This window comes from Colobus angolensis, unplaced genomic scaffold, assembly GCF_000951035.1.
Source record: "Colobus angolensis palliatus isolate OR3802 unplaced genomic scaffold, Cang.pa_1.0 Scaffold40, whole genome shotgun sequence".
NCBI lineage: Eukaryota > Metazoa > Chordata > Mammalia > Primates > Cercopithecidae > Colobus > Colobus angolensis.
Genome location: NW_012117377.1, coordinates 9,401,532 through 9,428,868, shown reverse-complemented (window position 1 = coordinate 9,428,868; position 27,337 = coordinate 9,401,532). Strand labels below are relative to the sequence as shown.

The 27,337-nt window shown below is 48.1% G+C and overlaps 1 protein-coding gene across 1 annotated transcript in view; it reads left to right on the top strand.

Moving 5' to 3' along the window:
* Window positions 1-22,977, top strand: part of ZNF496 (zinc finger protein 496) — a 30,386-nt gene extending 7,409 nt beyond the window's left edge. Inside the window, exons 5-9 of the mRNA XM_011955745.1 lie at window positions 2,248-2,324; window positions 14,435-14,567; window positions 15,082-15,189; window positions 16,294-16,407; window positions 22,023-22,977. Coding sequence (XP_011811135.1) covers window positions 2,248-2,324; window positions 14,435-14,567; window positions 15,082-15,189; window positions 16,294-16,407; window positions 22,023-22,780 — 1,190 coding nt within the window. The 3' untranslated portion in view covers window positions 22,781-22,977. The remainder of the gene's footprint in view (window positions 1-2,247; window positions 2,325-14,434; window positions 14,568-15,081; window positions 15,190-16,293; window positions 16,408-22,022) is intronic.
* The last annotated feature ends 4,360 nt before the right edge of the window (window positions 22,978-27,337 follow it).

The window sequence follows — 27,337 nt, the reverse complement described above, 5'->3', positions numbered from 1 at the left end:
TCTCTGATGGCGAGTGATGATGAGCATTTTTTCATGTGTCTGTTGGCTGTATGTACAGTTTCCATACACAAAATACATCCAATTTTTGTCAATTATACCTTAATAAAACTGGGAGGTAAAAGTAAGTTAAATAAAGATGAAGATAGAAACTTAAAATAGAACATACACACACAAAAATGCCACCTCCTCAAATCTACACCCATCTAGCCCGAGCTTCCCTTCAGACACAGTGAAGAGGCTGCCTTCCACTGAGACCCCTAGAATGGCACTGCCATCTGTGTGGGCTCCTGACCCCATCCTTGGTTCCACATAGGCACTCCTGCAGCTGCTGTTTCCTGCAAGCTTTGTGTCCCAAGTCTGAAAGGCCAGGGACACTGACCTCTGGGGTTTGCTGTGATAATGACTTCACATATGACCTGGGGTTAACCAATAGACTATAGCACAGCTCTCCAAGTCTTCATCTGAGAAAGGAGTACCTTTTGAAACACAGAGCTCGTTTTTACATGGCTGCCCTGTTGGCAGGGAATGTAGCTCATGGCAGAAGCCTGAACAAGGGGTAGTTTCCAATTTCAGGAGACAAGAGTGACAGAGTTCCTGGTAGCCCAAAATAAGGCTGGTGAGATGGTCCCAAAGCCACACTTTACATTTTGTATGGGGGTCTTTAGGGCACTGTGTCAAATGCTCTTTCAGGAGTACCTACGGTGGTAACAGTTTTTCTTCTTTGTTTAATTTCTGTTTTCAGATTGGCAAAAAATTGTATGTATTTACGGTGAACAGTGTGAGGTTTTGATATCTATACACACTGTGAAATGATTAAATCAAGCTAATTAGCTGGGCATGGTGGCACACCTGTAGTCCCAGCTACTCAGGAGGCTGAGGTGGGAAGATCCCTTGAGCTCAGGAGTTCTGTTCCAGCCTGGGCAACATAGTGAGACCAGTCTCTTAAAAAAAAGTCAAGCTAATTAATATAATGCATTACCTCATACACCTCTCCTTTTTCTGCGTGTGGTGAAAATACTTCAGATCTACCCTCTTCGCAATTTTTAAGTACCCAGTACGTTGTTACTGCCTATAGTCACCATGTTATGCAATAGGACTCCTGAGCTTACTCCTCTCCTGTCACTGAAATTTTGTACCCTTTGACCAGTGTCTCCCCAGTCCCCCCATTCCCTAGCCTCTGGTAACCAGCATTCTACTCTCTGCTTCTATGAGTTCTACTTTTTTAGAGTCCACATTTAAGTGAGAACATGGAGTATTTCTCTTTTCATGTCTGGCTTATTACTCATAGCATGTCTTTCAAGTTCATCCATGTCATCACAAATGACAGGATTTTCCTTCTTTTTTATGGAATTCCATAGTAATTCTGATTGCCAACAGCCCTTACTTTTTTTTTCATTTGAGACAGAGCCATGTTCTGTCGCCCAGGCTGGAATGCAGTGGTGTAGCTGTAGCTCACTGCAGCCTCGATCTCTCAGGCTCAAGCAATCCTTCTGTTTCAGCTTTCCAGTTTTTTTATTTTTAGTAGAGATGAGGTCTTACTGTGTTGCCCAGACTGGTCTTGAACTCCTGAGCTTAAGCAGTCCTCCCACTTTGGCTTCCCAAAGAGCTAGGATTAGAGGCATGAGTCACCACATCCAGACCCTAACAGTTCTTATAGATTCCTCAACTCTACGGCTTTTTCTTTTTCTTCTTTTTTTTTTTCTTCTCTTTTTCTTTTTGAGAGACAAATACTGTCTAGGTTGTCCATACTGGTCTGGAACTCCTGGGCTCAAGTGATTCTCTCACCTTAGTCCCCAAAATAGGAATAGCTGAGATTACAGGCTTGTACCACCACACACGGCTGAACTCCATGGAGTTTTAACCTTTATTTTCACATAGTTTGGATAACAATGCTGAGGTCCGGGGACCTACCCGAGGTGAAAGAGTTCATGTAATTGACTGTGCCATCATGAACCCAGGCACTTTCTGTTACAGCCCCCCCTTGTTATATCTGGAAACAAAGTCACAGCAATCTTTGTGGTTTACAGAGTGCTTTTCATGTGTAGCATCTTGTAATCCTCATTTTACAGGTAAGAACAGAGACTGGGGTTTTATGAAAAGCACTGTCAAACAGCTCCCTGTTGATGCCTCTCTTGTGATTTTCTTTGCTACCAGAATGGAAGTGAAGAGCCATGGGAAGCTCAGAAGGTATCAGCACCAGGCCTGGCCCTGGTCCCCTTTGGGACACCATTTTCTGATCTCTTTCAGTTCTGCAAGATGCTTTCCTTCTTCAGGAAGAGAATGTGCGGGACACACAGCAGGTGACCGCCCTCCAGCTACCCCCGGTGAGTGGTTTCTACAGGAATCCTTGAAAATCCCGTGTTTGCCTCTGTAGGCCACAGGGCAGCTTTCCTAGGGCCCCAGCCAGCTTTCTGACTGCCACACAGGATGTTCAGTCCAGGCCCAGAAAAGCTAAAATAGGCAGAGCATGAGCTTAAGAGACGCCCCATTTCTCCTCCTGCCCTGTGGTCCCAGCCGCTCACTGGGTTGACTGTCATCAGGCCACCTTCAGGAAGCTTTGTGCAGACGATAGCAGGAAACAAAGGCCCATGAGTCCCCATTGATGGGCCTCTCAGTGTGTCTAAGTTCCCCTCTTGTGAAAAAGGAGATCTCTCTGCTCTTTATTTTACAGAGAATTTTTCAATTTAATAATCATCGCAGCAATGGTTATATTTTAGAAATGTTAGGAAGTGGAGGGAAGAAAGCACAGATGATTTCAGTCCTGTCACAGATCTACATGGTGAGTCATTCCAGAATTTCCTCGAAGGTACTCATTCGTGTTTTTGTATAAGACTTGCTTACTCAGGCGCTCTGAGGAGTCAAGAGTCAGGGCTGGGGGCTGGTCCAGCAGGTGATCTTACTCACCTCTCTAGCCCAGTTGCTGCCTTTGGCCATGTTTTCTGGCCATATCTCCTTCACTTTCCCTCCTGATCCTTTCCACTGGCTGGCATGAGACTTAGTTATGACAGCATCATCCCCTCCCATGGGAACAGGAGGTGTGGCTTCTGTTTTTGTTCAGTTGCTCCTTACCCAACAGAAAACTGAAAAACAGTAGACACACTATTATCATATCTCAGCAGAATGTCAGAAACTGAGCAGTTTGCTTTCTGCACAGTTCATTTGCCATGACTTTATTTATTTCTATTTTTAGAGACAGGGTCTTGCCTTGTCACTCAGGCTTCAGTGCTGTGGCACAATTGCAGCTCACCGCAGCCTCAAACTCCTGAGCTCAAGCCATCCTCCCACCTTGGTCTCCTGAGCATCTGGGACTACAGGTGCATGCCACTACACCCAGCTAAGTTTTGTATTTTCTTGTAGAGACAGGGTCTCACTATGTTGCCCAGACTGGTCTCGAACTCCTGACCTCAAGTGATCCTCCTGCCTCATCCTCCCAAAGCGTTGGGATTACCGGCATGAGCCACTGTGCGCAGCCGACATGACTTTAAACTTGGAGAAGGGAGGGCTAGGGATGGGAAGGCGTTAGCCAGGTTACCCAGTTAGGGGGCATCTCCATAACTTGCTCTTGCCCCACCAAAGCTGTGACACACGCCCGTTTACCCTGATGCTCAACACATACATGTCAACATTTGCTACGTACTGTGACTATTCCCAAACATGAAGGAGGTAAAACCAGTATTTCTTATTAAAAGTTGCGTCTTTAACCAGTATAACGCACAAGGGGATGCGGTTCCTTCGGTACCTATTGAGGTATGGTCTTCCTCTTTCAATTCCTGCAGTCCCTGGTAAATGCCATAGCGAGCACAGTACAGAGATTTCGATAAGTCAGTGTTGTTTTGTTACTCTGATAGTTTGTTCCCAGTGCACTAAAAGTCGCCATCATGAAGATCTTGTTTATAAGTGTTTTTTAATTTCTATTTTTAATTGTGGTAATATACACATAGCATAAAATTTTCCATCTTAACTGTTTTTAAGTATGCAGTTCAGTGGTGTTAAGTACATTTACACTGTTGTACACCCAATCTGTAGAACTTTTTCATCTTCCCAAACCGAAATTCCCTATATGTTAATTAATAACTCCCCATTTACCCTTTCCCTTAGCCCCTGGCAACCTCCATTCTACTTTCAGTCCCTACTAATTTGACTATAAATACCTGATATAAGTGGAATTATGCACTATTTGCCTTTTCGTGACTGGTTTATTTCACTCAGCATACTGTCCTCAAGGTTCATGTGTGTCTTAGTATGTGTCGGAATTCCCTTCCGTTTTTTTTTTTTTTTCTGAGACAGAGTCTTGCTCTGTCACCCAGGCTGGAGTGCAAGTGGCTCGATCTCGGCTCACTGCAATTTCTGCATCCCGGGTTCAAGCAATTCTCCTTCCTCAGCTTCCCAAGTAGCTGGGATTACAGGTACCCACCACCACGCTTGGCTAATTTTTGTATTCTTAGTAGAGACAGGGTTTCACCATGTTAGTCAGGCTGGTCTCGAACTCTTGACCTCGTGATCCACCCACCTTGGCCTCCCAAAGTGCTGGGATTACAGGTGTGAGCCACCGCGCCCGACCATGAATCCCCTTCCTGTTTAAGGTTGAATAATACTCCCATGTGTGTATATATCACATTGTTGATCCATTCGTCTGTCGATGGACATTTGCATTGCTTCCACATTTTGGCTGTTGTGAATAATGCTGCCTCGAACGTGGCACACATGAAGTTTTGTTTTTCTTTTTAAATTAACCTTCTTATTTTAACATAATTATAGATTCACATGCCACTGTAAGAAATAACACAGAGAGATCCTGTGAACTTTTTAAACACTCAATGGTAAAATATAGAGTAAAAATCTATATTCTATAAATATAGTACAATGTCACAGCCAAGGTATTAACATTGATACGTTCAAGATACAGAACAGGTGCTTCACCATATCTCCTGTTACCTAATGTCCACACTCATTTCTTTCCTACCCTCACCCTCTCTTCAGCCTCTGGCAACCACTGATCTGTTTTTCAGCTCTATAATGTCATTTCATTTCAAGTACATTATATAAATGGATTAGTATAGTACGTAACCTTTGGGGATTGGCTGTTTTCATTCAACACAATTCTGTGGCGCTTTATTCAGGTTGTTGCGTGTGTTACTATCCATTGCTTTTCATTGCTGAGTAGTATTCCATGGCATGGAGGTCCAGCAGTTTGTTTAACCATTCACTGGTTGAGGAACATCCAGGTTGTTTTGGGGTCATTATTGTATAAAGCTGCTATAAATATTTGTGTGCAGGTTTTTATGTGCACATCAGTCTTCATTTCTCTGGGATAAATGCCTGGGTATGCAATCGTTGGTAAGTATGTGTTTAGATTTGTAAGAAACTACTCTTACCTGATATTAATATAGCTTCTCTTCTTTCTTTTGATTATTAATTGCATAATATATTTATTCCATCCTTTTACAGTCAACCTGCTTACATTATTATATTTGAAGTGAGTTACTTTTAAATAGTATATGTTTGTTGTTTTGTTTTATTTTGTTTGAGGTGGAGTCTCACTCTGTCATCCAGACTGGAGTGCAGTGGTGCAATCTCAGCTCACTGCAACCCCCACCTCCTGGGTTCAAGCAATTCTCTTGCCTCAGCCTCCCAAGTGACTGAGACTACTGCCACCAGGCCTGGCTAATTTTTGTATTTTTAATAGAGACGGGGTTTCACCATGTTGGCCAGGCTGGTCTTGAACTTCTGACCTCAGGTGATCCACCTGCTTCGTCCTCCCAAAGTGTTGGTATTACAGGTGTGAGCCACTGCACCCAGCCTAGACAGTATATATTTGGATAATGTTTTCTAATCTGCTCTGCCGTTTACTGTGTTTTAATTGATGTGTGTAGACCATTTGTATTTAATGTCATCACTGACATGTTAGGGCTTAAGACTTTCTATTTTTCTGACTCTGTTTTTGTTTCTCTGTTTGCTTTTTCCTATTTTTCTGTGGGTTGCTTGAACGTGTAGAATTCCATTTCGATTTACCTAGTGTGGTGTTGAGTGTATGTATATTTTTGTATAGCCTTTTTAGTGGTTATTCTAAGTATTACATTATATATACATAACTTACCTACTGAGTGTCATTTTATCAGTTTGAGTGAAGTGTAGAAACTTACTTCCTTTGTTCGGGTGCCATGGCTCATGCCTATAATCCCAGCACTTTGAGAGGCCAAGGTGGGAGGATTGCTTGAGCCCAGGATTTTGAGGCCAGCCCGGGCAACATAGCGAGACCTTGTCTCTACAAATAATAATTCTAAAAAAATTAGCTGGGAATGGTGGTGTGCTCCTATAGTGCCAGCTTCTTGGGAAGCTGAGGCAGAAGGATTGCTCGAGCCCAGGAGGTTGAGGCTGCATAATGAGCTGTGATTGTATCACTGCACTCCAACCCAGGTGACAGAGTGAGACCCCATCAGGAAAAAAAAAAGAAAAAAAAAGAAAGAAATATAATATGCCTCCTTTTACATACCCTCACCCTTCTTCCCCTATTATAATGCAGTTGTGTTAAATATTTCCTCTACTACATTTAGAACCACATCATAGAGTGTTGTAATTTGTTCTTCAACTGTCAAACATTATTCAGAAAACTCAAAAGGAAAAAGAAAACCTACTTGTTACCCATATTTTGGCTTACTGTTTTCTTTCTTCTTATGTTTCAAGGTTCCTTCTTTTTGTTTAGAGTATTTCTTTAGCCATTCTCTTAAGATAGATCTGCTGGTGATGGACTTAGTTATTTTTTCCCCATCTTAGTAGGTCTTCGTTTCCCCATCATTCCTGAAGGATGTTTTCACCAAATGAAAGATTCACAGTTGACAGTTTTCTTTTAGCACTTGAAAAATACTGTGTTACTTCCTTCTGGCCTCCATGGCTTTTGATGAGAAATCTGCTGTCATTCAAAAATTTTTTCCCTATAAGGAAGGTATTATTTTACTCTGACGAAGATTTTTTCTTTTTTTGCCTTCAGTTTTCAGAAGTTAAATTATGCTGTGTCTTGTTATGGATTTCTTTTTTGTTGTTGTTGTTGAGACGGAGTCTCGCTCTGTCGCCCAGGCTGGAGTGCAGTGGCCAGATCTCAGCTCACTGCAAGCTCCGCCTCCCGGGTTTACGCCATTCTCCTGCCTCAGCCTCCCGAGTAGCTGGGACTACAGGCGCCCGCCACCTCGCCCAGCTAGTTTTTTGTATTTTTAGTAGAGACGGGGTTTCACCGTGTTAGCCAGGATGGTCTCGATCTCCTGACCTCGTGATGCGCCCGTCTGGGCCTCCCAAAGTGCTGGGATTACAGGCTTGAGCCACTGCGCCCGGTCTTGTTATGGATTTCTTTAGATTAACCTGTTTAGAGTTTGCTCAGCTTCTTTTTTTTTTTTTAATAATTTTTTTTTTTTTTTTTTGAGACAGAGTCTTGCTCTGTCACCCAGGCTGGAGTGCAGTAGTACGATCTCGGCTCACTGCAACTTCTGCCTCCCTGGTTCAAGTGATTCTCCTGCCGCAGCCTCCCGAGTAGCTGGGACTACAGACGTGTGCCACCGTGCCTGGCTCTAATTTTTTGTATTTTTAGTAGAGACGGGGTTTCACCGTGTTAGCCAGGATGGTCTCGAACTTCTTACCTCAGATGATCCGCCTGCCTCGACCTCCCAACGTGCTGGGATCACAGGCGTGAGCCACCGCGCCCCAGCGAGTTTGCTCAGCTTCTTAAATTTCTAGGTTTATGTCTCTTTCCAAGTTTGGGAAGTCTTGAACTAGATTTTTCTAGTACTTTTTTATTCCCTCTCTTTCTCCTCTCCAGAACGCTAAGGAGATGGGTTTTAGATCTCTTGTTAGAAACTGTGTGATTTATAAAGGTACCTGAGACTCTGTTCATTTTTTTTCAGCCTGTATTCTCTCTGTTGTTAAGATTGAATAACTTTATTTTTCCGTGTTCAAGTTGACTGAGTATTCTGTCCCCTCCTCAGCTGAGCCTATTCACTGAGCTTCTTGTCTCATATTGTGGTGTGTACTGTTCACATTTCTAGTTAATTATTTTCTGTATCTTCTGTGTCTATTTTTTCGTTTGTTTGGAGTGTGCTTATAATTGTTCGCTGAAGCATTTTATGACAACTTCTTTGTCAGATAGTTCTAACATATCTGTCGCCTGAGGGTTGGCATCTATTGGTGGTTATCTTTGTTCATTCTGTTTCAGATCTTTCCAGTTCTTGGTATAGTGAGTGATTTTCTGCCTGCATATTTTTGTGTGATGAGACTCTGGACCTTAACTTCGGTGTAGCTGGTTTTGTTTGGTTGTGCTGTGTTGTTTTTGACATTGCTCCAGCAAGAGAAGGGCAGGTGGGCCACCACTTGTTATTACCTGGTGAGAGAATGTCAGGTTTCCTCCTGGGTCTTCACGGGCACCAAAGTGGGGATGCTCCTCATGAGCCTGAGTGGGAGTGGAGTTCCAGCTCCCTACATGGTCTCCACGGGCGGGCAGGGGCTTGTTCTTAGCTAGCCGGGGGGAGGTCCCAGCTCCCTGTTTGGCCTTCTGTGAGACCACCCCAGCAGGGGTGTGAGGGTACCTCATTCCACCTGGTGAGGGTGGAAGTCTAGGCTCCCCACTCATTCTCTGCTGGTGCTGGTAAGAAGGGGCCACAGTTTTCTTACGTGGGATTAAGTGGAGTAGAGCAGTTATTATCTGCGTGGCTGAGAGAGCAGGCTTTTGTTGGAGCTTGTTTTTGGTCTGTGCCCATGGGTATTTATTGGTGGCTGGCTTCTTTGGCTTCAAGTCAGAGAAATACATGGTGGAAAGAAAAACCAGTGAACTTAGCACATGTTCTTCCAAGGTCCCTGACCGTTCTTCCACCCTCTCTCCACCTTTCAGAGTCTCCTGTGCTGGTTTATGCGCAATGGCCAGGGTTTTCACTGTGCTTAGTGGGAGGCATTAGAAAAATCTCCTCTGAAGGTTTAGTCGTAAATAGACATGTTTATCTATTTTCCCCATCCCTTCTCATGTGAAAAATTAACAAAATGTAGGAAGTGAAAAGATACCACTCATTCCCAGTCATGTGAGAAGCTTCTGCATGGTCTAGTGAACTCCCTTCTGGACTTTTCTCTGCCAATTTATTTGTGTGCCTCACAAATAAATCTGTCACAAATAAAAGGATCCTGCTGTAGATCACTGTCCTGTTTTTATGCTCCTCCCCAACAGGTAAGCATTGGTCCTCATGGTTCTAAAAGCTCCCTGGGTATCCTGCCAAGTGGCCGTGTCGGATTCTGTAGGTGACTGGAGTACTGTCTGTCCACCTACCTGGCCCTTGGACCTGGGTTTGCTCCTGTGATGCCATGACTGTCTAGTCAGTTTTCTGTCGCTTATAACAGAATACCTGAAACTGTAATTTATAAAGAAAATAGATTGACTTCTCATAGTTACAGAGGCTGAGAAGATTCAGGTCGAGGGGCTCCATCTGGTGAGAGCCTTCGTGCTGGTGGGGGCTCTGTGGTGTTCCGAGGTGGGTGCAGGGCATCACATGGCGAGGGGCTGAGTGTCCTGACATGCTTGCTTGGGTCTCTCTTCCTCCGGTTACAAAGCCACCAGTTCCACTCCCATGACAACCCATTCATCACCTCTTAAAAGCCACACCTTTCAATCCTGCCACATGGGGGATCAAGTTTCCAACACGAGACGTTTCAGGGACACACTCACATAGCAAGCAGATTCTCAGACACCTAACCAAGGCTGAAAGGAAAAAGCAGCCGATCTGCTGTTAATGCATACTCTGCCCGCACACACACATACACACACACACACACACACACACACACCCTTCCAGGAAGTCTTGTCAGAGTGCTGGATTCTTTTGTATTTTTTGACAACCATGGTTTAAGAAACCAACATCAGGTTGTTTCCCACAAGTCCTTGTAAGGAAATCCAGTGGCTTCCCGAGGCCTGTTTTGGATTCTCAACAGCCTGGGAAGACAGAGGCTTTTCCACACTGACCTCTTCCTAGCAGCACGTCCACTTAGGGCTCATTCAGATGCAGCCTCTGAGGCTCCACCCCTGACCTACTGAGTCAGAATTTTTACCAAGATGCCTGTGTTTCATATGTACAGGCAGGAGTCCTTGTTCCAAAACCCTGATGCAATTTTAGAATTTTTGAGGTATTCTCTCTATTTTTATTTTAAATTTTTTCTTTGGAATTAATTTTAAAGTTAGGGAAGATTGCAAGAACAGTACAGAGACTTCCAAATACCCTTTCCTTCACTTTCCCCATTATCTCTTTTTCTTCTTCACCTACCCCCACCCCCTCATTCTATTTTTCCTCATAAAAAAGAGAAAGAAAATCACTCCTTCCCAGCCTTGTCCTGGATGCCTGGCCCCAACACCTGGGGAACCCATCTGACAGTAACTGATGGTTTTCCAGAGAGGTAGGCAGATACAAGGCATGTTTTAAAAATTATTCTGTTCCTTTTTTGCTTGTCACCTAGATACTAGTAATATAAAAGTCCTATGAGTTAATTTTATTTTTTCCACAAAAATTTTATTTTGTGGTCCTTTCCAATTATATAAAGGACTGCTTTATTTTCCTGGTTTCCTAGTATTGCATGGATATGCCATCATTTTTAAAATGAAAATTAGGCCAGGCACCATGGCTCATACTGGTAATCCCAGCACTGTGGGAGGCTGAGGTGGGAGAACTGCTTGAGCCCAAGAGTTTGAGACCAGCTTGGGTAACACAGCAAGACCTCATGTCTACAAAAGTAAAAAATTAGCCAGACGTGGTGGCTCATGCCTGTAGTCCCAGCTACTTGGGAGGCTGAGCAGGAGGATTGCTTGAGCCCCGGAGGTTGAGGCTGCAGTGAGCTGTGATTGTGCAACTGCACCCCAGCCTGGGAGACAGACTGTCTAAAACAATATAAAGATAAAAATAGAAATTAAAATCAGTTTTTTGACACATTCCCATGGTCCATGATTCAAAGTTTATGAAAAAAATCTCCCTGCTACACCTAACCCCAGAGTCCTAGGTCCCTCTTCAGAGGCAGCTAAGCTTCAGAACTCCTACGCCCTGCACTTGGTGGCCATCTGGATTCCATCATGCACAAGTGTTTTCCTGCAACAACACACTTTGAAGAGAATTCCTTCTCGGTGCAGAGAGGCCTTCGTTCTTTCTGTACGTGTGGGATCATCCCTTGGGAGATTTCTGTAGCTTACTTAATCCGCTGTCTTGTTGATGTGTGTCAAGGTTTTCAGTATTTATTAGATCAGTGCTGCAGTGAAGCAGCTTTGATAGACTTCACATTGCACGTGTGCGACATAAACTTAAGAAATCTCTGCATTGAGGGGTGAGCACGCTGGTAACTTCCGGACGTTGTCCAGCAGCCCACCATTGGAGCGGTGGATGTGCAGCCTCCCCAGCAGAGTAGGAAGGCCTGTTTCTCCCCATCCTTGGCCACCCAGCGAGGTAGCTGCCATTTGGATTTTGCCAAACAAGATAAGGATGAGGTGGATCCAAGAGCAGAAATTACAAAGCAGTGTGTCCCCTGGAGCCTGGACCTGGGATAGTCAGTCTCCTTGCTCTCCCTTCTATCTGCACATGTTGCTTTGGGCTCTTCCCTCAGCCCCAGCTTCCACCCCCTGCTCCCCTAGTGCTATGGTCTGAATGTTTTTGTGTCCCCTCCCCACAACTTTGACATGTTGAAATGCTAGCCCCCAAGCTGCTGGCATCAAGAGGTGGGGCACTGGGGAGATGATCAGGTTATAAGGGCAAATCTCTCGTAAATGGATTAGTGCCCTTGTAAAAGAGGCCTCAGAGAGCAGCCTTGCCCCTTCCACCATGTGAGAACACAATGAAATGATGGCCTTCTGTGGAGCAAGGTACTGGGCCCTCACCAGAACCCAGCTATGCTGGTATCAGCTGGGGACTTCCCAGCCTCCAGAACTGTAAGACATACATTTATGTTGTTTATGAGTCCCCAGTCTGCGGTATTTTGTTAGAGCAGCCCAAAGGGATTAAGACAGAAAATTATCACCAAAAATTTGGGGTGCTACTCAACAAATACAACATGGAAGAAGCTTGGGAACTGGGTAATGGGTAAAGGCTGAAAGGGTTTTGAAGTGCAGGCTGGAAAAAGCCCGTGTTGCCGTAAACAGACAATTTTTTTTTTGAGATGAAGTCCTGCTCTGTCACCCAGGCAGGAGTGCAGTGGCGCGATCTCTGCTCACTGCAACCCCAGCCTCCTGAGGAGCAGAGATTACAGACATGTACCACCACACCTGGCTAATTTTTGTATTTTTAGTAGAGACAGGGTTTTGCCATTTTGGCTAGCTAGGCTGGTCTGGAATTCCTGACCTCAGGTGATCTGCCAGCCTCAGCCTCCCAGAGCGCTGGGGTTACAGGTGTGAGTCACCGTGCCCGGCCCATGAACAGACTATTAAAGGTGATCCTGGTGAGGCTCCAAAAGAAAAGAAGAGATTTGCTATTCTCAGCCAGAATGTTGGTGAAAATGTGAACAGTAAAGCTATTCTGATGAGATCCCAGATGGAAGTGAGAAATGTGTGATTGGCAGTGGAGGAAAGGCCATCCTTCTTATAGTGGCAAATCACTTGGCTGAACTGTGCTTATGTATTAGTGTTTTGTGGAAGGTAGAACTTACAGGCCACTGCAATTGGATATTTGGCTGCAGAAGTATCTAAGCAAAGTTTTGAAGGTTCAGCTTGTGAAATGTGAAAAGAGAGAAGTGATTTAAAGATGGGACTGTTACTTAAAAGGGAAGCAGAACTTAAAGATCAGGAATGTTTGTCAGCCTATGTTGATAAGAGTGAGCCAGCCTGTTTAGGAGAGAAGATAAAGGTTTTGCCATTGAAACTGAGGCTGGGAGCTAGTCCAAGAAAATGGAAAAATGACCCCAAAGGCAATTCAGAAATCATCAGAGCTGTTCTGCCCATCACAGGCCCAGAGTGCAAGACCCGTAGCAAGCAGGGGCCATAGCAGAGAGCCCCGCTTCAGTCACCCTGAAGCCCTAGATGGTGGGGCCGTCAGCCAAGTTCCAGCCCAGGAGATTCTTGGGCCTGTGAAAGAGACACAGAGCCACCACGGAGGTGGAGGCGCCACAGAGGTGGAGCCGCCACAGAGAACCCCCTTGAGGGCAGGCCCTCACTGGGGGCTGCCGTGGGGCAGGACCACCAAAAGCCAGGGGCAGGGCCACCCAGGGCCTTGGGGTCTTAACTCCTGCCCAGTGAAGGTGCCCCTGTGGGTTTGGAAGGTGGGGTCACCTCCCAACACAGTGGGCCTGGGGAGCACAGTATCAAGACCAAAAGGATTATTCTCGAGATGAATCTCAAGCTGTAAACCATAATGTGCTGGGACCTGTAGGTTTAGGACTTGCTTGGGACCTGTTACTCCTTTTCTTTTTTTTCTGTTTCCCTTTTTTGGAATTGGAATGTTTATCCTGTGCCCGTCCCACCTCTGTGGGTGTGTGTGGTTTTTTTTTTTTTTTTTTTGAGATGGAGTCTCACCGTGTTGCCCAGGGTGGAGTGCAGTGGCATGATCTCAGCTCACTGCAAACTCCACGTGCCAGGTTCAAATGATTCTCGTGCCTCAGCCTCCCAAGTAGCTGGGATTACAGGGGCCCACCACCACGCCTGGCTACTTTTTGTATTTTTGGTAGGGATGAGGTTTCACCATGTTGGCCAGGCTGGTCTCAAACTCCTGACCTCAGGTGATCTGCCCGCCTTGGCCTCCCAAGGTGCTGAGATGACAGGTGTGAGCCACCACGCTGGCCTCACCAGTATATTTTGAAGGCACATAACTTGTTTCATTTCGCAGGTTCACAGCTGGAGGAAATTTTGTCTCAGGTAGAATTGTGCCTTGAGTCTGAACCGTAACTGATTTAGATAATATTTAAATGAGATGTTGGACTTTGGACTTTTGAGTTGATGCTGGAATGAATTAAGACTTTGGGGGTTATTGGGATGGAATGAATTTGTTTGGCATGTGAAAAGGATATGAATTTGGGGGGAACCAGGGGCAGAATGCAATGGTTTCAGTGTTTGTATCTCCCCAAAATTTGTGTTGAAATTGTAATCCCCAAGATGATGGTATTAGGAAGTGGAGCCTTTTGGGGAGATGATCAGGTAACAAGGGCAAAGTCCTCATGAGTGGGATTAGTCCCTCCTAAAAGAGGCCCCAGAGAACTCCCTTGCCCTCTCCGTCTTGTGAGGACACAGAAGTTGCCTGTCTTTGAACCAAGAAGTGGGGCCTCACCAGGCACCCAGCCCGCTGTGCCTTGATCTTGGACGTCCAGCCTCCAGAACTGTGAGGAACAGATTCCTGTTGTGTAGAAGCTGCCCGTACTACAGCATTGAGTTCTCACAGCCTCAGTGGACTAAGACTGAGACACCTAGCTCGTCCCGGACTGAGGCGTCCCTGTTCTGCTGTGCTTTCAGAATCGGGTTTCTCCATTCAAGGACATGATTTTATGCTTCTCTGAAGAGGATTGGTCCCTTCTAGATCCTGCCCAGACTGGCTTCTATGGAGAGTTCATCATTGGGGAGGATTGCGGGGTCTCAATTCCTCCAAGTAAGACTTAACTTCCCCCCATACCTCAAGACCAGGGAACTGGGCAGGGGGGTTCTCACTTGGAGTAAGAGTCAACTTCGTCCCATAAGATCAGGGAAGCGGGGCCTGCATCATATTTCTCTGTTCACCCCCAACCTGGATGGGAGGTCATTTGCACACAGCGGCCCTATAGGCAGTGTGTCCGACTGATCACCTGCCGTCTGACCTCATCAGGCTTATCAGACCCAAATAGAACATGTGCTGTATGTCCATTTCTCTTCCATCGCTCTTACCCTTTCGTCCCTTTACATCTGCTTTACACCCAAAAGCCTCAGAGAGACCCCCAAGCCCATAGCTCTCCCTGCATGTGCTGCCCCCACTGCCCCTGCGCTGCCGGCTCTGGCCTTTTCACTTCTCACCCCTGATGGTGCCATGGCCGCTGGGCATCCCTCCACCTTTTCTCTTCTGGACCAGCCCTGGTTGCTGCAGGATCAGATTACTAATAAACATGTATCCTGCCTTTTTCTTTGAACAGACGAGCTAGCTGCCCAGCCGGATCTCTCCCAGAGAGAGGAGAATGAGCCACGCGTTCCAGAGCTGCAGGATCTCCAGGGGAAAGAAGTGCCCCAGGTCTCCTACTTGGGTGAGTAATGATTCCAGAACTGAGTGGACAGAGTAGGGTGAAGGGCTGCTGGCAGCCAGAGATGAGCCCACTTGCTGGCTTCTCTCTGCAGCCCCTAATTGCCTTCTTCATTTCCCCAGACTCTATGTGAGTCTTGCATGTCTTGCCTTGTCCCTGACTTTTCATAGAAAGAATGGGGGATTTTACTTTTGCCAGGCATTGGGGTTGTACTCCCTCAGCCAAGGACTGGGAAATAATAGGAATGTCTTTCTCCTCTGCCTCTAAGTAACATCTGGTTTGTACTGACCATACAGCGGCCCCTCCAGGAGTGAGGTCAGATACTCACGACAAGCCTGGTTGCAGAGGGAGTGTCTCCTCCTAACTGGGCACCGAGCACAGCCCTTTGAGGTGCCTCACCTGTCTAGTCTTCCATCTGCCTGGTCCAGGGGTGCTGTGAGGACACTGGGGTGTGGGGAGGTGCTGGGGCTCAGCAGCAGCAGTTTCCAGTCCTCCTTCAGGCGGTGTCGCCAGCGCTTGCACCCATGATCTCCATGCCATGGTGCTTCGAGGCACCTGCTCCTTCAAGAGGAAATAGCTTTGACAGAATCATCAGCAACTCCACACCTCCTTCCCCTTTGGGACCTAGAGCGTGAAGCAGACAAGGTTTTGACACACCATCCCCACCTGGAACTAGCGTTCAGAGACAGCATGGCACAGTAGCTCCTGTCCCATCTCTACCCGGTAGGCTCTGCACAAGCTGTTTGTGCAGGATGTGCAGAGTGTGCAGGAGCCTGTAGTGATGACTATAGAAAACCCACCACAGAAAGTGGGAATAAATGCGGGGCTGGGGGAGGTACTTGTCTCTGCCATAGAGTAAGTGGAGTAGAACCTGGATCTGCGTAGACTCTGTCTAGCTTCAGAGCTCATGTTTGTGGAGTTGGCCCATTCTGCCTTCAGGTTCATTCACTCAGCAGACACTTCCTGAGTGGCCACCCCCTGCCAGTCCCCAGGAGGGAGCCCAGGGCCGCCCCCAGATCATAGCCTGACATCTGTTCAGGTAGCACCCTCCCAGGTAGTGCTGTAGGTGCAAGACAAATCAGTTTTTCCGTTTCCTGCTCTGGAAAGACTCTCCAAGTCTCCAGCCATTCCAGGTAGAAGAAAGGAGGAAACGTGAGGAGCTGCAGGTGCCGGGGTCCCAGGCCTGCCCGCAGACAGTGGTGCCTCAAAACACCTACCCAGGTAAAGAAGGGCCAGGGAGGTGTGGGGTGTGTGCCTGTGTGTCTGTGTGTTCACATGTGTATCTGGTGTGTCACATGAATGTATGTGTGCATGTGTGGCATGGGGGATGGTGGTGGTGAATGCATGTGTGCGTGCATATACGTGGTGTGTGTGGTGTGCTGCATGTGTGAGTGTGTGCGTTCACAGGTACACCTGTGTGTTGGGGGCATGTGGGTGTGTGATGGAAATGTGCAGTGGTGAGGGCATGGGACAGTTAGGAATTGAACTCCTCAGGATCCCCGCGGACCGCTGCAGTGGTGTTCTTACCTGCTTGCCCAGATTCCTCTGTGCTGGGGTCATTCTCCAGCTCACTCCCAATCCCAGGCTCACCCTCCTTGCCTTTTCTGGGGGCCAGGGAGGATGTGTCAAAGCAGGGTGCTGCTGTAGTGCTGTTGGTGATGTGGCGAGTGTTTTTCTTCTCTCAGCATGGATGGCCAGCATCCTGGCACAGAGTCTTGGAATTGGGATTAAAGAGCAGGTTTCTAGTGTACTGAAGCTGCACAGGACTCTTGGAAAGTGTATGTTCCATTCCTGCTTTCAGAGAAATAGCCACAGTGTAGACTCTGAGTCGTCTTGGTAAAAGTCACCACCTCCAGCAGCAGAGGCTACAATGCTACCGTCTTTCATAAGTTCTTCTCAATATCAAACCCAAGTCTCTGATCCTTACCGGAACCCACGTGTCACTGTAGTTTTCTGCAGCTGTGGAGACCGACTCACACGCATTATCTGTTCTCCCTGTGATGCTTTTAAAGGCAAGATTTGTACCATTTTGACCTAGCTCCATGCATTTTGTACTTGCCCCCTTTCATGCATGGACAAAGGGGCTTTTCTAGTGTGGGAGATCTGAAAGGATGAGATCCTGCTCCACAAGCATGGATGCCCACCCCTGGTTTTCTAAGAAGCCCACCTCTGCATGCCAAGGGTGATGCATTCATTTGGGGTCCACTTGGAGTTCAAGCGCAGGCTTGATGTTTGTGATGCACTTTGAATCTTCTCTAGCTTCTTTCTGCCCATAGCATGTCTCTCAGCCCCATTAATATACTTTTAGAAGATGGATGGATGTTCATGTATACACAGGAGTTTTCAACTCCATTCTTCCCTTGTTGGACTCTGACACAGACTGCTCTGAAACAGTCCGAAGCCAAGGGTTGCTACTGAGAAGGGAGAGATGACAGATTTCAAAGAGTAGGCACTGTTTTTATTTTGGTAGCTCCTGCCAGCTTGCCTTCCTAAAAGGCTTTTCCCGCCAGCTGATGCCAGATAGCTGGTGACAGGTCTGCTTCTCTGTATCCACGCCCACACGGGACACTCCCAGATGTTGCTTACCCTCTGGTGTTTTGGGTAGACTTCTAGCAGTCTCATCTGCTTTCTCCAAGGAATTCTCTTCATATTGTTGTGTTGATAGCACATAATAGGACTATCCTTGATTTATTTCCCCTTTTGTAGAAATTATGCATCGAATTTTGGTCATTTTAGCTGATTTGAGGTGATGTTGTCCGCTGTGAGCTATATTACTCTGTTAGGGCTTTCATAACAAGTACCACAGACTAGGTGGCCTAAACAACAGAATTTTATTTTCTCAGTATTGCAGAGGCAACTAATAGAAGATCAAGGTGTCAGCAGAGCTGGTTTCTTCTGAGGCCTTTCTCCTTGGCTTGGAGATGGCCACTGCCTTGCTGTGTAACTCATGTGGTCTTACCTCTGTGTTTGTCAGTGTCCTGATCTTCTCTCATAAGGACACCAGTCGTATTGGACTGTGGAGCCCACCCACCCATATGTCCTCATGTTAACTTAATTACGTCTTCAAAGAGCCTATCTTCAAATACAGTCACATTCTGAGGTCCTTTGGGGTTAGGACTTCAACATGAAATTTTGGGAGAACACAATTCATCCCCCATAAGACCTCACCCTCAGGACCTTCAAAATTCATGTTTCTCCCACATGCAAAATCCATTCACCTCATCCCAACAGTCCCCAAATTCTCAGCCTATTTCAGCATCAACTGTAAGTCCAAAATCTCATCTAAATATCAACGTCTCAATTGGGTATGGGTTAGACTTGAAGTATGATTCATCCTGAGGCAAAATCTTCTCCAGCTATGAACTGTGAAGCCAGATGTTTTCTGCTTCCAAAGTACAGCTGTGAGAAAAGCATAGCATAGACCATTCTCGTTCCAAAAGAGAAATCCAAGAGAAGAAAGGGTAATGGGTCCCAAGCAAGTCTTAAATCTAGCAGGTCAGGGCTGGGTGTGGTGGCTCGTGCCTGTAATCCCAGCACTTTGGGAGGCTGAGGCGGGCGGATCACCTGAGGTCAGGAGTTTGAGACCACCCTGGCCAACACGGGGAAACCCTTTCTCTACTAAAAATACAAAAAGTAGCCAGACTTGGTGACACACACCTGTAATCCCAGCTACTCAGGAGGCTGAGGCAGGAGAATTGCTTGAACCCAGGAGGCAGAGGTTGCAGTGAGCCAAGACTGTGCCATTGCACTCCAGCCTCGGCAACAAGAGCGAGACTCCATCTCAAAAAAAAAAAAAAAAATCTAGCAGGTCATTTCCATGGGATTTTAAGGCTTAGGAATAACCTTTGGCTCAGTTCTCTGTTCTCCAGGCCCAGCAGGCTACTGGCCCTGCTCTTTGGAACTCAGAAGGAAATGACTTCACCTCCTGAGCCTGTACCCTCTGGTCCCGTGATGACAGTGGCAGCCCTGTAACCTCTGAGCCACCTTTGGAATCATTCTTCCCTTTTCTTGAAGGATAGTCCATATTCATAGCCAGATAGCTCTATTGGCCAGTTTGTAGAATCCTAGAAGTCCAATAACCTTCTTTTATTTCATCCCATCTCTTTTCCTTTCAGTCCCAACTGGCAGTGTTTCTGCTGGTGTATAATACTCAGAAACCCTGCCCTCCATGCAGTTCACAGGGTTGCAGGCCATCAGACGAGGGTGTCCTCCGTAGACCTTCCTGGATAACCTCATCTGTGTTCCTGGCTTCTCTTGAGATGGTAGATTGGATCCATGAATCACACTCAGAATCTCTTTAACAGATGACGAGCCAGCCACACTCTTGATGTCTCTCCAGTGTACACTTTCTTACGTTTTGCAGAATGGATAGACAGAATTTTCCAAATCTTGAAGTCATGGTTCCTTTTTGCTGTAACAGTTCCTTCTTGAGTTTCTCATCTCACGTTTCACTGTAAGCAGCAAAAAACTAGTCTTTGCCTTTGACACTTTGCTTAGATACCTCCTCAGCTCAGTATCCAAGTTCATCACTTACAATTTCTGTTTCCACAGAATTTTGGCCAAATTCTTTGCCACTTTATAATTGGAGGATCTCCTTTTCTCCAATTTCCTATAATGTCTGTATTTCTACCAGCCACCTCCTCAAGGCTTTTTAAACATGCACTTCAAAACTCTCCTAGCCTCTACCCATCACCTAGTTCTAAAATGACTTCGACAGTTTTTGGTCTTTGTTTTAGCTGCACCCTACTTCCTGGTGCCAAAGTCTATGTTAGTCTACTGTGGCTACCATAACGAAGTACCACAGGCTGGGTGACTTAAACAACAGAAACTTATTTTCTCACAATTCCAGAAGCAACAAGTCCAGAATCAAAGCGTCAGCAGAGCTGGTGTCTTCTGAGGCCTTTTTCCTTGACTTGGAGATGGCTCCCATCTTGCTGTGTCCTCACAGGGTCCTTCCCTTGGTTGAAGTCTGCCTGCAATCTCCTCCTCTCAGAAGGACACCAGTGATTTTGGATTGGCCCCACCATGTGACTTCATTTTGATTTAATTATTTCTTGAAAGACCCTGTCTCCAAGTAGTCACATTCTGAGGCCCTATGGGTTAGGGCTTCATCATGTGAATTTTCAGGGGGACACAATAACATGCACTCTCTGCTCTCATCATCCCATCTCCTCACCCAGTTAACAAATAAGAGATCTTAGCGGCCCACCTTGTCACTTTGTTTTCTTCTTCCACCCAGATCCATTAACAGAAGTCAACTGCCGATCAAGTACCTTGTTGTCGGCAGCCTGGTAAAAGTTACACCTTGTCTTATCTCCACCCCGTGAGGTCCACAAAGTACATCACACACATGACCTCACCTGCCCCACCAGCAACTTAGAGCGACCGGCTGCCACTGTCATGCTCACCTTATAGACGAGGTTACCCAAGCTCTGAGAAGCTGTCTGGCTGGAACAAGGTACCTGTAGCTAGAAAACCAAGAGTCGAGATGAGTGTCAAGCCTAGCCTCTTGGCGGGGCACAGTGGCTCACACCTGTAATCCCAGCACTTTGGGAGGCTGAGGCAGGTGGATCGCCTGAGGTGGGTGGATCGCTTGAGCCCAGGAGTTTGAGACCAGCCTGGCAACATAGTGCAACCCCATCACTACAAAAAATTTGAAACACACACACACACACAATCTCTGTCTTCATCTGGTGATTTCCCTCCTACACTACATGGGCTCTTGGCAGACCCGGTACCCACTCGCAGACTCATGTTCCCCCTACCCCCTTGTGACTGATGGACAAATGCCCCACCGCTTCCACCACTGCCCTTCGTCTCTCTGCTCTCCAGAGCCTCTGTGTCTTCTTGCGCTGCTTCTGTTTGTCTAGCTTCTCCTGTCCTGAGCTGCTCTGACCCGTCAGGGCTCTCCTCCCCACAGCCATGAAGCCCAGACTAACCATGTTCCTGCTCATATCTAGGAGGGCCTGATTCACTCCCCGAGTTCTAGATTTGACTCCTGCATTTCACAGCAGTGAGGAAACAGGCCACCTGTATGATGGGCTCTGCACCGTAAGCCAGGACCTCAGGCCGGGCTCTGCACTGCCCACCCAGCCCCTCCCCGTGGTTCCACCTTCCCAGCATCACAGACTCAGGATGCAGCAAGTCCAGAGCAGCTTTACCCATGGCCACCTGTAGCCTCAGAAATGCGGTGCTACTGGGAGCGGGGGAGCGTTGGGGCACCCGCGGCCCGGGACTGTTGAGCAGCCCAGCACAGCTGAGTAGCATTTCAGCCCTCCTTCCTGGGACAGATCACCTTAGTTTATGTGTAAACATGGAACCTAGGTCATTGGCTTGCATCCAGGAGCAGATAGGAATGTGCCTGTCAGAAGTCTAGCACAGTCCCTGGAGCGTGCAGGTGCCCAGCACATGACATGTGTAGGGTGTAGAGTCTTCCTCTCCCAAGTCCTTTCACTGTCCTGGTAGAGCTTTCCCCCATGCCTCGTTAAGTACGTGATCTGTAAACGGCCAAGGCTTTGCACGGATAAATACAGACTCCTAGAGCTTGAGGGGGTGGGGTGGTAGAGATCAAAAGGGTTGGGGGTGAAGATAAGGGAAAATGGCTGGGAAGAGGGAGAGCAAAGTGTCCAGCATGCTCTGGACACGGCGTGGCCTATGCTGAAGATTTCGTCCTCACAGGCTACACCAGTGGCCCCTGCAGGGCCGGCCCGGCCGCCCCAGTCACCAAGGAACATTGGTGGTTTGTAGACTCCAAGCTGAGTCTTCCTGTGCCGGGGTCGTAGGGGCTGGGATGTGGCCCGTGCAGCACCGCTGACCTGCATGTTGCCTTCCTGTAGCTGGCGGCAACCCGCGATCTCTAGAGAACAGCCTGGACGAAGAAGTGACCATCGAGATCGTTCTGTCCAGCTCTGGGGAGGAAGACTCCCAGCACGGCGCGTACTGCACGGAAGAGCCGGAGAGCCCCAAAGAGAAGCAGCGCAGCCTCCCCGCCTCCCACCGGGGCAGCGCCGAGGCCGGGGGCGAGGTGCAGACCTCCAAGAAGTCCTACGTGTGTCCGAACTGTGGGAAAATCTTCCGCTGGAGGGTCAACTTCATCCGACACCTGCGAAGCCGCAGGGAGCAGGAGAAGCCGCACGAGTGCTCAGTGTGTGGGGAGCTGTTCAGCGACAGCGAGGACCTGGATGGGCACCTGGAGAGCCATGAGGCCCAGAAGCCTTACCGGTGTGGTGTCTGCGGGAAGAGCTTCCGACTCAACTCCCACCTGCTCTCCCACCGGCGGATACACCTGCAGCCGGACAGACTCCAGCCGGTGGAGAAGAGAGAGCAGGAGGCGTCCGAGGACGCGGACGAGGGTCCCAAAGAGCCGCTGGAAGATGGCAAGGCCAAGCTGAGCTTCCAGTGCTGTGACTGTGGGAAGGCCTTCCAGCGGCACGACCACCTGGCTCGGCACCGCAGCCACTTTCACCTGAAGGACAAAGCCCGGCCCTTCCAGTGCCGGTACTGCGTCAAGAGCTTCACGCAGAACTACGACCTCCTCCGCCACGAGCGCCTACACATGAAGCGCCGTTCCAAGCAGGCTCTGAACTCCTACTGAGCCTGCCCACCTGGGGCGGCCTCGCCCTGGCCGGTGCTGCCCCCTCACATTGGTACTGATCAGCGCCCCCACCCAGGACGCCCCTTCCCCAGGATAGAGAGCACAGCTCCCTCCTGGCCTTGCTCTCAGGTAGTGAGCCTCGGGTGGTGCCGTGGGAGCACCCTCCCTCCCCCAGGTATTGGAAGAGTGGCCAAGTGTTCTGTGTCTGCTGTGCCAAAGACGGGGGGATGTGCCACCACCAGGTGGGACATGCCAGGTGTTCTGCGTCTTAGAGACCCCTGCCCCATGCTCCCCAAGCTCGGGGAGTAAAACTGGGTTATCCCCCGTCGGAGCGGCACCCTGGTCACCAGCCAAACCTCAGTATACTCCCTTCCTTCCCTGTCTGAACGCCAGGATCTGCTCCCGGAGCTCCAGGGTGCCTGCACTTCCACTGAGAAGCTGCTGGAGGGTGTTGGACTGGAGGAAGGAAGAAGGCAGGGTGGGACTGACGGGTTCAGTGGGGAGCAGGGTCAGGCACACTGAGCCAGACATGTCATGTCTGAGCCCAAGATGCGTGGCCATCAGGTAGGCAGGAGCACCCCGCAGATCCAAGATGATCAGGCAGCCCTTTTGGGCTTGGAGTCTGTGGCAGGTGGGTCTGCAGAGCTCCTTGAGGTTTGGAAACAGTCATCATACCTTTTGATTTTCCTGAGGGCCAGTAACTAAGGATCTGGAGCTCACCAAAAACAAAGCTTACATTTTAATTTGTATTGCACACCCACCCCATAGTGTCTTTATACCCCAGAGATCCTTGGTAAATGCTTGCGGGTTGGAAGCTGAGTGGTCATCGTTTAAAAGGCACTTAAGTCCCTTCTTCCAATCTGTCCTGTCTGGGAATGTGGAGCTCAGCCCCCAGTGAGGAGTTCTCCTGTCCCGTGAGCCAAGCTCCAGAACAGAACCTTCCCTGACATCACACTTTACGTATACATTAGCTTGGAGTGCTGGTGTGTCCATTTTCTAGGTCTGTTGTAACGAAGTACTGCACACTGACTGGCTTAGAACAACGGGAGTGTATTCCCTGACAGTTCTGGGCGCTGCACATCCAAGATCAGATGTTCTCAGGGTTGGTGCCATCCAAGGGCTGTGAGGGAGAAGTGGCTTCCTGCCCTTGCTGGCAGTTGCCGTTCCTTGGTGTGTGGAAGCGTCACCCACTCTCTGCCTTCATCTCCACATGGCACTCTTGCTGTGGCGTGTCTGTCCCCAAGCCTCCCTTTGTTTAAGGACACCAGTCATATCGGAATAGAGCCCATCCCACCAACTCCAGTATAATGTCATCTGTGTCCGCAGCAGCTGTTTACCGATAAGGTCACATTCTGAGGTACTAGAGGTTGGGACTTCAACATTGGAATTTGAAAGGGACAGCATTCAGCCCGTGACTCTGGATAAACGTGAGGTATGCTGTCATTCCTAATTCACAGATGAGTCAATACAAACTTGAGTGAGCTAGCTCACAGTTCCATCAAAGGCCGTGTTCAGACCCAAGTTTTGGCATTCAGGGCAGGTGTCCTCTGCATGGAAGAATCTTACTCAGTAGCCTTAAGGCTGACAAATTCCCCTCCCTCCCTGCCTTCTGATGGGGGCTGGGCAGGCCAGCTGGAGCTGTGTCTCCTGCTGGGTTTCGGGACTGAGTGACAGTAGGTAGTGAAACCTCAAGCAATTTAAAACGTGGTATTGTTCCTGGACGACTGGTTATGTTGGCTAGGGTCGGCAAGAGAGGGCATCAGGGCTGTAGTCTAGCAGTGACTTAATCCGCAAGTCACACCAGACGGGTATTTTGTATTATTCATATGTCAGATCCTACCAACAGGCAGTGAACCAGGCAAAGCTCCTGGTGCTCCTTGTCACTCACGTACTTTTCACATCAAGAAAACTCTGGGCCGGGCGCAGTGGCTCACTCCTGTAATCCCAACACTTTGGGAAGCCAAGGTGGGTGGATCGCCTGGCTCAGTGACACCAGCCTGGGCCACATGGCAAAACCCCATCTCTACCAAAAATACAAAAAATTAGCTGGGTGTGGTGGTGCACGTTTGCAGCCCCAGCTACTCTGGAGGCTAAGGTGGGAGGATTGCTTGAGTCTGGGAGGCAGAAGTTGCAGTAAGCCAAGATTGCGCCACTGCACAAGCCGGATGACAGAATGAGACCCTGTCTCAAAAATAATTTAAAAGCCTCTGCCCTAGACTCGTTAAAAGATTTTATAACCACAACTACTGTTTCTGTGTAGACGCATCTGCGTGCCCAGGAGCAGTAAATGCAATAAAATCATTTGGTTATACTTTGAACACAAACGGTTGAGGCTTTTGCTTTCTAAATAGTTTGTCTCTTGTATCAACATATCTGGAAAAGGGAGAAATCCGAGTTTTAAGGCCAAGGGAGGGGAAAATTCCAAGTAGAAGCCAGGCTCTCTGTGCACGTTTACCCCACCTACCTTTGTGCTCCTACCTGTCCTGAGGATTCTCTCAGTAGCTCTGAGGTCTTGAGAAGGTTGTTCACCTTCCTGCTTCAGACGTCTGACTCAGAGAAGAACATTGTTCTACTTACCAGAGTGTTTTCTGTGTAAAACCACATCATGAAGGAGAAAGCGACAAAGGGAATGTGAGGGGACTGGAAACCACAGGGAGGCTGTCTCTGGAGTCCCCACCACCGATGCAGAGCCAACCAAGGCACCTCAGGAAATGGAATTGCCTCTGGATTTGGAAATCCTCCTGGGTAATGTAGCTGAAACCCAGGTTGATGCCATGCAGCAGGAGCAGCTGGGGGAACCTGCTCTCAGGAGAGGTCTGCCAACCCTCCAGCCCAACACCCTTCACCACGGTGGTGGAGGGGGCTGCACCCCAGTCATCGTTGTCTCCCTTTTGACCACTGATACCTTTGGCCTTAGCTGAGAACAGCTACCCCTCGCTCCTTCCCTCCTACCCCAGGGGCCGGGTAGCTGGCTGGGGCTGTGTCTCCCCCTTGCTCTGGAGGTTGAGACCCCAGCTGAGCAACATCCTCCCTCTTCGTTCCTCTGATTCCTTGGCATCGCCACGAAACCACAGGTGCATAATAACTCACTGAGTCAACATTCCTGTTAGGCTTTTCATTTTCATTTAAAAAGTAAAATGTGGCCGGGCGTGGCGGCTCATTCCTGTCGTCCCAACACTTTGGGAGGCCGAGGCAGAAGGATTGCTTGAGGTCAGGGGTTTGAGACCAGCCTGAGCAACTAGTGAGACCGCATCTCTACGAAAAAAAAATAGAAAAAGTAGCCTGCTGTGGTGGCACATGCCTGTAGCTATTTGGGGGGCTGAGGTGGGGGAAGATCCCTTGAACCCAGGAGGCAGAGGTTGCTGTGAACGGTGGAGCGCCACTGCATTACAGCCTGGGCAACAGAGCAAGACTTCATCTCAAAAAAAAATAACATAAAATGTGAAGCACAACCAAAAGATATTTCCTAAGACCTGTAGGCTTTAGATAGTTCTGGTCACCTGATTTGGCCCCTCCCCAAAAGAAAGAAGAAATAACTGTTGCATACACTGGGGGTAGATTGTACTCCTGGTCACACCACAGCTTTAAGCCAACCTTAGTCTTTTTTCTGTTTTCATTATCTCCCCAACTCTTGCCTCAGCTAGAAGAAGAAACAAATTAAAAAGATGAGGCCACTGGTGGGAGGGTCCCTGTCAGTGCTAAATCATACTGTGGTACAAAGGAAGGAGAAGGCCAGCGTTGAAGCCTGTGGAGATCTTGTCCAAGTCACTTTTCTCCTGTGAGATGGTTTCCCTTCCTCTGCCAAAAGCAGTTGGACCAGACACAAGTACTTCTGCCTGCAGAGTTACGTGGACGACTCAGCAATGATTATAGCACTTCAGCAATTCCATCAAATAAGCCCACTTTTATTTTATTTTATTTTTTTCCCTAAAGACGGGCTCTCACTATTTTGCCCAGGCTGGTCTCAGACTCCTGAGTTTCTCCCACCATGGCCTCCCAAAGTGCTGGGATTGTAAGTGTGAGCCACCACACCCAGCCTCCAGCCACACTTAATATTAGTAACAAACACTGATACTGTTTGGTCTTAAAAGTGATGGTCAGTGCCCACTACTAGTCCATGCAGCAAGGCTAGAGGTCAGGAAACTTGCTTAGGGCAGGCTGGCCACAGGAAAGGGAGTGTTGAGGGGACCACTGGAAGACCAGGTGCCTCCAGCAGCCCAGACCCATATATAGGGCAGCCGGTAGAGTGCCAGTGGCCCAGCATCTGGGGGACGGTTTCTAGCGATCATGAGCTCATCAAGGGCAAAGCCCAGGGGGTCCATCTGTACCTGTTTTGCCCATCAGAGGCCGATTGGGAACTTTATCTTCTCTTAAAACCAGCCTATAGCCAGGTCACCATGATTCGTGTGCATATAATCACCAAAGTACAGAGAAGCCACAGAAATTCCCTGTGAGAAGACGCAAAACTCAAAGTGTGGGAAAGCAGAGTCCTCAGGAATACATGGAAGTGGGAGGAAACAGGGGCTTACCTCACACATCTTCGCCATAGCCAAGAGT